The sequence below is a fragment of the Arctopsyche grandis genome, chromosome 8, assembly GCF_051622035.1.
Source record: "Arctopsyche grandis isolate Sample6627 chromosome 8, ASM5162203v2, whole genome shotgun sequence".
Classification (NCBI taxonomy): domain Eukaryota; kingdom Metazoa; phylum Arthropoda; class Insecta; order Trichoptera; family Hydropsychidae; genus Arctopsyche; species Arctopsyche grandis.
The window spans coordinates 24854712-24867748 of NC_135362.1; the positions used below are offsets into that span (position 1 = coordinate 24854712).

The 13037-nt window shown below is 31.7% G+C and overlaps 1 protein-coding gene across 3 annotated transcripts; it reads right to left on the reverse strand.

Annotated features, from left to right (window-relative positions):
• Positions 1 to 8616: 8616 nt before the first annotated feature.
• On the reverse strand, positions 8617 to 12747 carry LOC143915247 (uncharacterized). Of its 3 annotated transcripts, XM_077435798.1 has the most exons (15): positions 12443 to 12747; positions 12265 to 12354; positions 12042 to 12194; positions 11793 to 11944; positions 11503 to 11710; positions 11225 to 11399; positions 10961 to 11104; positions 10713 to 10865; positions 10588 to 10631; positions 10416 to 10520; positions 10198 to 10347; positions 9888 to 10036; positions 9093 to 9309; positions 8834 to 9008; positions 8617 to 8755 (listed from the first exon to the last, which is right to left on the reverse strand). In XM_077435798.1, the coding sequence occupies exons 2-15, from the start codon at positions 12313 to 12315 to the stop codon at positions 8631 to 8633; spliced, it is 2001 nt and encodes a 666-aa protein (XP_077291924.1). In that variant the 5' UTR covers positions 12316 to 12354; positions 12443 to 12747; the 3' UTR covers positions 8617 to 8630. The 3 variants fall into 3 exon arrangements, with proteins under 3 accessions (XP_077291924.1, XP_077291925.1, XP_077291927.1); XM_077435799.1 differs by lacking the exon at positions 10713 to 10865 and having other exon boundaries at positions 9888 to 10042; XM_077435801.1 differs by lacking the exon at positions 10713 to 10865 and having other exon boundaries at positions 9888 to 10042; positions 12042 to 12130; positions 12443 to 12742.
• Positions 12748 to 13037: the final 290 nt, after the last annotated feature.

Here is a 13037-nt window from a genome sequence, read left to right on the forward strand (position 1 = left end):
TTTCATCTGATTTTCATTGAAACGGTTACTCTTACTCATTTTCTTGCAAATCGTTTGAGTTTTCAGCAATTTCAAATTTCACTGAATTTTATAAAATTTTAAATTTATATATTTGACCATAAATGTCTCTGTAAATGTTGATTGATATGTATTTACTTTAATACTAATAATACCTGTATCAAATGTACAATGTTTCTGGCCAGGAAGGCGCATTGGTGTTACCTTCCTGGTATAAATTAAAAATAAAATAAATTAGGTACAATGGAGTAGTAGAAAAATTCTAATAAAAATTGCTTTAATATAAATTAATTAAATATGAATTGCTATAATCCTCATTAATTCATTAATCAAACTGAACACAAAATATGATAACAAAACTTTACTTACGTCATCGACACCTCCAACTAACAAAATGGAATTATTTTTACTAGAATTCATTCTTTTACGCAAGATCTATTGAAAAATTTTCCACAATATGTAAAATATATCACATCAAATATTTCTGTTACCTTCACATGTATCGATGGCAACTAATCGATTATAACTGATATGTATAGCTGCTTTTGCACTCATTTCGATTAGTCATAAGACAAATTTAAGTTATTATTTAAAGTACCATTTAAGTCAAGTAATGCGGCTGAGCTCCATAAGGCGGCGCCCCATAAAGCTGCGCCCCATAAGGCGGCGCCCCATAAGGCAGCGCCCCATAAGACTGCGCCCCATAAGGCTGCGCCCCATAAGGCTGCGCCTCATAAAGCTGCGCCCCCTTCAGGGCCCCATGGGCTTCACCCCCTTTGGGGCCCCATGAGGCTGCGCCCCCCTGCGCCCCCCTGCGCCCCCCTGCGCCCCCTTCGGGGCGCAATGCGGCTGAGCTCCATAAGGTGGCGCCCCATAAAGCTGCGCCCCATAATGTGGCGCCCCATAAAGCTGCGCCCCATAAGGCGGCGCCCCATAAGGCAGCGCCCCATAAGGCAGCGCCCCATAAGACTGCGCCCCATAAGGCTGCGCCCCATAAGGCTGCGCCCCATAAGGCTGCGCCCGATAAGGCTGCGCCCCATAAAGCTGCGCCCCCTTCGGGGCCCCATGCGGCTGAGCTCCATAAGGCGGCGCCCCATAAAGCTGCGCCCCATAAGGCTGTGCCCCTAAGGCTGCGCCCCATAAGGCAGCGCCCCATAAGACTGCGCCCCATAAGACTACGCCCCATAAGGCAGCGCCCCATAAGGCTGCGCTCCATAAGGCTGCGCCCCATGAAAGCTGCGCCCCCTTTGGGGCCCCATGGGGCCCCATACTAAAATACTGAATTATTTATTTGAAAGGAACTTAAGTATACTTTAGGTTTAAGAACATGGATCATGATTCAAATACATGATCAACGATCGGTACTATGTAAATACAAATCCGTCAAAATCTTAAAAGTACATATGTATGTATGTACATACATATGTATTTACATACATATAAGCCGTTATATTTGAAAATGGCGGTAGTCCAATTTTTAGTTCCAAAACAACTATTTCTGTTTGATTTAATTCAGAAATTGTAATCACTTATTTTCATTCGATATGTCCAAAATATCGGAAAAGCTAATTCTCATCATCAAATCGTACTTAACTCGTAGAAAGCTAGTGGTTAGCGTAAATAATGAATTATCGTCTCCAAAAATAATCGCAGCTGGCGTTCCGCAGGGGAGCTTGCTTGGCCCACTCTTGTTCTCCATATATATAAATGACATACCTATTCCAAAAAACTGTCACATAGCCCTATATGCAGATGATACAGCTTGCTTCACAAGTAGCAAAAAACCAGACACTATTCTTAAAAATCTTGAATTTGCAATTAAAACAGTGACTGAACACTTCACTAAGTGGAAAATTCAAATTAATCAAACCAAAACAGACGCCATATTCTTTAGTGTTAGAAAACATAAGCCAAGTTCAGATCTGAAAATCCCCTCTGGAGAAAGTCTGAAATGGCAGTCAGTAATAAAATATTTAGGAGTAACGTTTGATAAAAGAATGAGATGGGCACCTCACATTGAGGCAGCGAAATGCAAGGCGATGCGGGGTATATCCTCAATATATCCAATATTTAATCGCCATAGTTCTTTATCAACGCTAAATAAAATAAAATTATATCGCGCGCTCATATTACCATTATTAACCTATGCTTCACCTGTATGGAATAACGCCTCGAATACTAACCTTTCCAAGCTCCAAGTAATACAAAATAAATCCCTTAAAATAATTTATAATACACTCATATATACTAACCTGAAAAAACTGCATGCTATATATAATATTCCGTTTGTTACAGACATTACTAACAAACTAACCAGTAGATTCTATGAAAGAATCACTAATAACCATACTAACACACTTGTGAAGAGTCTCGGTGATTACAATAAAATGTCTATACCCTTCAGGTATAAACACAGATTACCTAAACACAATCTGCTTTAGGTCATCGACTTTAGATAGTCTTTAATTAATATTATGTATTAGATGTATTATGAACATTTATAAGGATTGTAAATAGGTTTTTGAGCTCTTTTTCCTATTATGCTTTAGATTAACATTAGAATAATATAATACTGTGATTACTAACCAAATTAAATTAAAATTGTAAAATAGAAAATGATCAGTAGATCAGTAGCTATTAAAATAGATATAAGATGTATTGTGAACATAATTTCGTAATAATAAAAAGCATTTAAAAATCAAAATCGGAAAAGCAATATAAACGCATTACAAGCCACGAGTATTTTTAAATATTTACGCAAAAAAGTATAAATTAAAAAAATTATCTGAATTTAGAACTTTTGAAACGAATTCGATTTTGAATTATTTTCTGAAATAATACAATTGAACTGTTTACAATTTAATTTCAGGTGTTGTTTATCCCATGGTGATATTTTTATATGATGAATTCATCTGCGTTCAGTTCAGATTTTAAACCAGAAACGAATCTCAAATGAAATCAAAGTATTTTCAGTAAATAAATTCGTTTTTCTTAATCTACATATGAGCCGTTATAATCGATTGAAGTGGCATAAGTCCACTTTTATACAATTCGAGAAGTATTTCGCGAAACATTAAATATAATGTTTTGCGTTTAATGTATTTAATTGATTGAAGTGGCATAAGTCCACTTTTCTACAATTCGAGAAGTATTTCACGAAATATTAAATATAATGTTTTGCGTTTAAACATAACCTCAAATTTGTAAATCGATCTGTTTCTACAGTTTTTGATTGCTTTGATCAGTTTCAATTTTCTCCAGCATATTTACATGCTGCGTTGACCCAGAAATTAGTTTTAATATGAGGTAAGGTAAAAAAAAGAGTTTTTAAAAACAAAGCTTATATTAGTTTTGTATAAAAAATATTGAATCAATATATATAAAAAGTTATAAAATATTACATATAAATATAAAAAGTACTACAATTTAAAAAGATTGTCGTATTTCAAACTAAAACGTTTTCCTGAAAAAAAATATATAAGTTAGTGGTCTCGAGCGACTAAATATATAAATGTACATATGTATGTGCATATTTTAAACTCACCAAAGAAAATAATTTTGTCATTATATGTATGCAATCACACAACAACCTTGATTAGTTCCCTTCTTTGATTAGTTCTTTCATCATTGTCCTGGTATCTAAGCTAGGATCGAATATCTCTCCTAAATTTGAATTTCCGACACCAGTACGAAAACCTATAGTATAGATTTTGTTGTTCAAAGCCACACCCTTGGAAATCAATATATGAAATTATTACAAATTTAAAAAAAAAAATAAATAAAAAAAATTGTATATATGTACAATATAATGTATATAAAACTCAATTCACTAGCACGAACCCTTTTATTTATGTGTTTACAACATAAATCTAGATCATTTGTAGATTCATAGTGTTGACATGAAATAGTTTTAGAAGTATTATTCTGCACAAAGGCCATATAATAGCGTCTTGGGTTTTTCATTTCTCCGTTTTGCGTCCATGCATTCATATGCGAGCGGAATTCAAAAATCGCATCTGATTTTTTATTTCCTGCAAATTAACACATGTAGGTAGATTGATTTAATTTTCACTAATTTCATGTGAACCACTTCAAAGAAAATGTGTATGGACATATTTAAGTAAGCACTCACCAAAACAAATTATTTGGTTATTATATATAACCGCACATGACGATTCCCTTGGTTCGGCTAATTTCTCAAGATTCTCCCAGTTGTTAATAGAAGGATTGTATTTTTCAACCGTATCTAATACCAGGGAATCATCCCGGCCTCCAATTGCATAAATACAATCATCCCGAGAAACCGCCTGAAATTTTTAAAGGGTATAAATTAAAATTTGCGTACTACAATTTACACAATCACTTGAAACGATTGATTAATTTAAATGCGTTAATTCACAGTTAAAGCACGCCTCTTGAATGCCATCGGAGAACGTTCCATCAATTCATTTGAATCTGTGCAATAGACATCAACATCTGTTGATGCACCGTCATCATATCCTCCGATGATATAAATTTTACTGTCAATGACTGCTACAGCATAATCATATCTTTTGAAATTTATCTTTATAGATGTCCTCCAAATATCGTTTTCTATATCATACCTAAATCGAAACGAACCGTTCAGTGATAACACTTTTTAATATACCCATAAATTAATTAAACTATTCCAATACTCTTCTATTGTGTATAATGGTTGTGCCTGGCTGTCAACGCCTCCAATTACAAATATCCGCTTGTTACAAATTACAGCTTTTGAATCCGCTCTTTCATTTTCCATTGATCGCAACTCTTTCAGTTTTTTCGTGTTCAGGTCCAGACGCCATACCTGAAATAAATAGTATACTGGAGACTGAAAATTTACTCATTGTGTTATCAACTACAAAACACCATAATGTTCTTTTTGAATTAAAATATTATACACGTTGCAGTGCTTACTTTATTTGTGACTTCATTTTTAAGCGCCCCGCCAAATAAATACAATTTTTGTTTAATCAAAACGCAGGAAAATCTTTTTAGATTTATTGATATATTGAAAAATATAGTCCACGTCTCCTGCTTTGGGTCGTATGCTTCAATCAAGTCAGCATTCTGATAAAATAATATTATTCCAACAATATGTTATTTCATATTCTATCGCGAAACTGGTCTTACTTACTTTATCTATGCCTCCGACCAACAAAATGGAACTATTTTTAGTAGAACCCTTTTTTGTACACAAAATCTATTGAAAATTTTTCGTTTAAGCATAAATATTCAAATTGGTACAGTATTTATTTATCTAATTTAAATTACTTTCTGCGGTACAGCTTCCACCTCTGTGTCATTGCGCGTAAGATCCACTCCCGGAATATCACCAACTGATCCAGTGCGTTCAAACTGCGCGATTAGGTTTTGAATCAAGCTGGGAAGTACTCTGACATTATAATGTTGTTGGTATTTTTTCTGAGTTTCAATAATTGATCTTTCACTGGAATAGAAAAACTCAACGAGTTTTACTCGTTGGGCGATATCATATGTGGCCATTTCAATCCGCAAACTATTCTCTATAACCTGTAAAAATATTCGGATGTGACCAACCCACTACTTTATATATGTATTTGAGAACTTTAAAAAGAAGAATAAAAAACAAAATTCGATAATGAAACAGGAACATTGATTTCGAGATCCTAAAAATACAAATATAATTTTTTGGTTTTCATTTTTAAAGCATTTCATCAACTGATATAAAACTTCAACGTTACAGTATTAACTGCGTATGCATTATCAGATTTTATTCATTTATTTTTTTGCGATGAAACTATTACCAATTACACAATATAAAAAAACTTCCATATATCGCTAATTAGGTTAGTGTAATTCAATTTTTTAAGTTTATTTATTAAAATTTATTGTATCTTAAATAGTTTTTAAAACATTTTAGAAATATATTTCCATAAAAATATTGCCTATCAAAACACGTAAAATATACATATTTATAAAAGTATAATAATATCGGTTACCTTCACTTGTATTCCACCTAACCAATTTAAGGTAACTGCCCAGTAAAAGTTCGTAATGTCGTGAAATACATATATTGGGATAAGATAAGATTACACAATTTCACAAAAAAACCGATACCCTCTAGAATAACTTATTTTTAGTTTAAAATTTAAATGTGAGCACAACCATTTTATCTCAAAAATAAAGTCAGATACATACATATTGTTATGTACCCCGCTTATCACTCGAGTTCCCACAATATCAAATGTACTTTTCACACGCTCATATACTTGAATAACAAAACCATAAAAATTCCTGTAATAGGATATTCAGATAACACAGGAATGTACCCAGCCCATAAGATAACAAATCATTTATATAGATCGCCATTCGATCGCATTAGTCAGTCTTCACCATCGACTCGAGAAAGCAGTCATCACCATCAAGACTCCGAGAGAGCAGTCATCGTCATCGACTCTGACGGACAATCGTCATCATAAATACTCCGAGAACGCGTCCTCAATTAACGATCAGCACAGCAGCAGAATAAAGTGAACGAAAGTTATAGTGAAATAGTTCTACGTGTCTCCTATTATAAAAATCATAGTTCCATAATCTATCGGTTTTCGAATATATCTATGTTTATCGAATATAGCGCGTTTATCGTATGTTTAACGGAGAGCTGAATGAGGTTGATCTGTTTGGTATTTCCCTACATCAATTCAGGTCTAACATCAAGAGAATCTTGACCGATTGATTCATTTTTTCTCCTATTCTATTTTTTCAATATTTCCATTATTTTTATACTTTAGTTTAGTTATGTAATGTGCTATTTAATCATATTATAGCTTTCATTCTTTTCCTTTTCATTTGTTTATTTTGTATTTACCTTTTTCATTTGTTTTTTATATTTGTAAATTTCAATTTCTTCTTATATTCTATCTTATAACCTTTTCCAAATATTTTAATACTATAGTTTAATTATGCAATGTACTACATATTTTGTCATGCCTTTATTCTTTACTTTTTAATTTGTTTTCCTTATATTTATCTTTTTCATTTTTGTAAAAATCTATTATTGGACTCGGATGTTACATATATTATTTATTTACTTTTTGTTTTTTTTTATACCTATCTCTGAACATCCTGTCTGTTGATTTTTCAATTAATAAAATAAAATAAAATAAAAATAAAATATCTATAATATAAGATAATTGTAACATTTTAATAACAATAAAGAAACTTGGTTGGTTAACCAAGTAGTAATTAAAAATTAAATAAATATTTCCCTGGAACGTGACAATATACATGTCATTATTTTTTTTTATTTTCTCTGAAAAACTCAATTTGTTTAATTTATTCTATTTTTTTGCGATTTTTAGTATATTTATAGATATAATAAAGAGAAATTTGTTGTTGTTTAAAATTAAATATATTATTATTTTATCGCTGTTGTATTGGTTAAGGTTGAGATTTTTCCGAAGCTCTGTAAATTAAAAAATATATATTCCATTTCATTATAAATACAAAAAAATCAGTTTCCTACTTGACAAATTTTTGAAAACTTTTCATGCCTCTAATTTTTTTTTTAAATATTCGGTAGTATTTTTTTTTTATTTCATTTAATAAACATTAATTAATCAAAACAATAATAATTTGCTAATATACCACTTTTAACTTGGACAGTATTAAGCATAGAACGGTGAGATTTTGGTGTTGACTTTATACTGAGGTACATATGTACATATGTGTGGTTCAAATTTTTCTTTGCCACACTTTATGCACTAAAGCCTTGCACTTAGCTTCATAGCGCTATGTATAATTTAAAAATTATTCATTACATACATTTTTTATTATTTATCATATCCAGAGGCGCACCTGGAGTACGGCTGCCTGTTTGCAAACTTAAATCGGCCGGTGTTTAAATTCCTCAGCATTATAGTAATATACTCGTATATCATACTAATAAATAAAATTTTAAAAAATGAAGTCCATGTGAGTAGTGTATCTTACCTTGTGTATCTTACATTATGTATCTTACCTTGTGATAAATACATATAGTGTTGAAAATTTTAATTACAATAAACCAGAAAAACAGACAAAACCAAAACGTTTAATTCTGAAGAGTACCAGACAACAAGTTTTCAAGTACCAGACAAAAAGTTTTCAAGATCTTTCACGAAAATATAGTGTTTGTACCCCCAACCCCACATCTAGGACATTGTTCTTTCAATGACTAACCAATACTCGACATCCTTGAAGAAATAGATCTAGCAGTCGCAAAGATAATAGAACATAATAGACTTAGCTCTATGCGGACCAAAGCTATACATACGCAGTATCTCGTTATATCCCCGAATTATAGTTTTGATGTGTTAAAGTTATAACTTACAACAGCAATCCACAAGTATACAACAAGACAACCTTAATGCATTTTAAAAATTACGATGTCTTATTTCGTATTTTTTAAGGAATGTATTTTTTTCGACTCAGTTCTTTCGACCACCTTTATACATATGGTAGGTGCGGCCCTAATTATATCAATAATAGATCAATGAGTAATATTATCAGATTTGGTATACATTAGATAGATGGTAAAAATAAATAAAATATATTGATTGCTGATAAAATTAGATATAATTAGATAAATCGAAATCAACAAGTATCGCATTACAATTCACTCTTGATATTTTAAGATCGTTTAATTCTTCATAATTGTTTCTATTTGGGTCGTATTCCAAACTGGATTGGTTTCCTGAAAATAAGTATGTAAGTTTGTGTACTTAATTTTAAATAAATACACGGACATATATGTGTGCATATTTTAACTTACCAAAACAAATTATTTTGTCATTATACGCAACCGCACAGCGCACTTTCGCTTCTTTGCTTAATTCTTTCCCTTGAGTCCATGTCCCGGATACAGGATCGAATATCTCTACTAATTCCGAAATTCCAACTTCGGTATGACCACCTATTGCATAGATTTTGTTGTTCAAAGCCACGCCCTTAAAAATCATTATGTGAAGTTATTACAAATTAAAAAAAGAGATTATTTTATGTATGCATGTATATAAAAAAGTTGAACCTACAGATATGCTAGATCTACAGAAACTCATTTCATTAAGACGTGTCCATCTATCTGTTGTTGTACAATACATTTCTACAACATTTGTAAATTCATATTCTTCACTTGGAATAGTTCCTCCGATGACGTAAATTTTATCTCCACAAACTACTACAGCGGAATGTATTCGCTTAGAAATCATTGGACGAACATACTTCCAATTTGTTTCTTTTGAACTCCAGCTAAAATAATGAAAAATAAAGCAGTGAACCAATCCTCATCACTTGTTCTTTCAAATACAAACATAAGCTATTTGTTTTCAACTTTTACTTCTTATGATTACAAATATTAAAGGCTCTTGGACTTAATTTCTAAACTAACTACATAAGAATAGATATCGGTAATCAATCCATCCATTTAATCCATAATTTCATCTAAATAGTTCAGGATTTTGTGATAATTTAAGTTCGATAGCAGCAATAACAATAACGTGATAACCAGGTGACCACTTCAGTCTTCTGTGCCAGAGGGTGTCCAATCAAAACCAATCGGTAAATATGTAAGCGCCCGACATAACCGCCCCGACATTACCACGTGGCGACAAAATGGTGCCAAACAAAGAGACAAAGCCGCGCCCTACAAATCCGCCCCAGCAAAGAGTGCTGGGCGACAAGACCGCGCCAGAATATATGAAAAAAATTAAATATCAATTTAGACTTCGATTTGATCAATATAACTAATCCATTAGTGGTTTCTTGCTTTCAACATAAATTTAACCAACACATCGAAACAAAGAAACATGTTATGAATTTTCACATACCGCTCTACAGTAAGTAATTCTCTTTCCTCGGAATCAAGTCCTCCCAATACATATACATGGTTATCAACTACTGCGACTCTGGTAAATTTCCTCGCTTCTAGCAGTGATGGTGTGTTTGTTTTCAATTGTTTTGTCACCAAATCTAAGCACTGTACCTATTTCAACATGGTATTGCGACTTTACAAACGTGTCTGTGTGTGAACGAATTTTACGACATTGCACATGTTAAAACGCTCGGATAAAAACCCAAACTTTGTCACACGACCATATCGTTTCTGAACTAAAAAGAGGTATGTAAAAATAGCAATACCTGATCTGTGGCGGAATTAAATCCTCCAAATATCAATAGTTTTTTGTTGTAAACGACTGAGGCAAAACCGTTAAATATTTTAGGTAAATCGAGAAATTTCAGGTATATTTTTTTCGATATAGGGTTATATGTGTCCATTGAATTGTCACCCTAAAACATTATCTAAAATATTACAAAATCATTGATAAAAATCCATATATGAAATTAAATAAACTCACTGTTTCGAATCCGCCTAAAATAATTACTGTTTTTTCTTCCAAATTACGGTTACTACCAATTGGATTACTTTGAGGGTTTTGGTTGCTCAAATCAGTATTTAGATTCTAAAAATATTTTAATTTTTAATAAAAAAAATTCAATATTTACTGCATTATTAAGAATATTAAAAACCTCTTTATCGAAAGAACAACTCGCTCCACTATCAGCATCTACAACTGAATTTGAAGACATATTAAAAATTATAATTATACATATGTATGTGTGCATGTATTCTAATGTATATTATGAAATCATACCATTATGCGTCGTTTTCACTCTTTTACTTTTTAAATTTTCATTTTGACTCAATGTTTGATCTCTATCTAAATTACTATTTTTTAATTTTTCTTTGATTACTTGATTGTGGTCTGAGCTTGCTTTCGAAGAGCTTTCCATGTCACAATTTGCTGCTATTTATTTTATTTTAAAATTAAATTTTATTTATAAATGATATTATGTATATTTAAAATCACGTGTAAATATGAATCTTTATTATAAAATTTACTTTGATCTTGTTTTCCATCACTATTTAAACTGTTTTCCCATACAAAAGCCATATAACGACGTCTTTCATTATTCATTTTTCCGATTTTCGACCATTCATTATTACTTGAGGAGAATTCAAAAATCCCATGTGATTTTTTATTTCCTGCAATAAAACACGTATCATATATGTTGTAGTAGGTATATTGATTTAAATTTCACTAATTTCATGTAGACTTCTTCAAAGAATATGTGTATGTACATATGTACATATATAAACACCCACCAAAACAAATTATTCGGTTATTATATATAACCGCACATGGTGATTTCCTTGGTTTGGCTAATTTCTCAACATTCTCCCAGATCTTTTTATAAGGATTATATTTTTCAACTGCATCTAATACCAGAGAATCATTCCAGCCTCCAATTGCATAAATACAATCTTCCAGAGGAACTGCCTGAAATTTTCAAAAAGTATGAATTAAAAAGTTCAAAAAGTTCGCATACTAAAGTTTACACAACCATTTGAAACGATTGATTCTTTGAAATGCTTTAACTCACAGTCAAATCACACCTATTGACTGTCATCGCATTAAGTTCATCAAATTTATTTGAAACTGTGCAATAGACATTAACATCTTTCGATGCACCTCCTTCATCATCTCCTCCGATGATATAAATTTTACTTTCAATGACTGCTACAGCGTAATTATATCGCTTGAAATTTATGTTTACAGGTGTCTTCCAAGTATCTTCTTCTATATCATACCTAAATCGAGAGAAAATCAAATAATCGTTCGGTTCAAATAACAGTTTTTAATGTGCCTATCAATTCATTGAACTATTCCTACTCTTCCATTGTGTATAATGGTTGTGCCTGGCTGTCAACGCCTCCGATCACAAATATCCGCTTGTTACAAACTACAGCTTTTGAATTCGCCCTTGCCTTTTGCATTGATCCCAACGGTTTCAGTTCTTTCGAGTTCAGGTCCAGAAGCCACACCTGAAATTAAATAGTATATTTCTGAATAAAAATTTACTCATTCTTTTATTAATTGTAAAATACAAATTAAAAATTCTAAGCACATTGCACTACTTACGCTATCTGTGACTTGCTTTTCAAACATCCCACCAAAGAGGTACAATTTATGTTCAATCAAAACACAGGAAAATTCTCGAATTTTTTTTGCTATATTATAAAAAAGAGACCATTTTCGATTCTTCGGGTTGAATGCATCAATCTCACTAGCATTCTGATAATATGATATTATTACATAAGTATTTTATAGTCTAACGCAAAACTGATAACAAAACATTACTTACGTCATCGATACCTCCAACTATCAAAATGCAATTATTTTTAGTAGAATTCATTCTTGTACGCAAGATCTATTGAAAAAGTTTCCTATTAGCCTAAAAATACAAATTGGGAAGAGTGTATATGTAATTTATAAACACAATTCCTGCAATAAACACAAAACTGATAAACAATTTTACTTACACTATCGATGCCTCCTAATAACAAAATATTGTTAGAATATGTACTTGAATCCATTTTTGTAATTTTTACTATTTTTAGCTGGATCTATTGAAAGTTTTTCCTTTTAGCATATCTGTTAGTCACTTAATTTAATTTAAAATATCCATATTAAGTATTTTTTTTATTATTACTGCACAATACATATGTACATATAAGCAATATGCAAAATACATATACACAATTTTCAAAATATATATATTTATCACATTAAAAATTTCAGTTACCCTCACATGTATCGAAACCAACGAATCGATTATAACTGATATGTATAGCTGCTTTTGCACTCAAATTTAAGTTATTATTTAATGTACCATTTAAGTCAAGTATCATTTTTCTTATATCAACTGATAATTTTTATCAAACGATAAACATATAAGGAACGAAAAACAATCTATAAAACGTTTCCACGACATAAGGTCCACAGCTAAAAGATCCAACGACAAGGGCACCACGAAAGAAGATCCACCCGTTAGAATGCCCACCTGCTAAGTGATCCAGACAGTAAAAAGCCCATTGTGGCATAACAGGAATTCCTAAAGCGCCACAATGGTCAAAA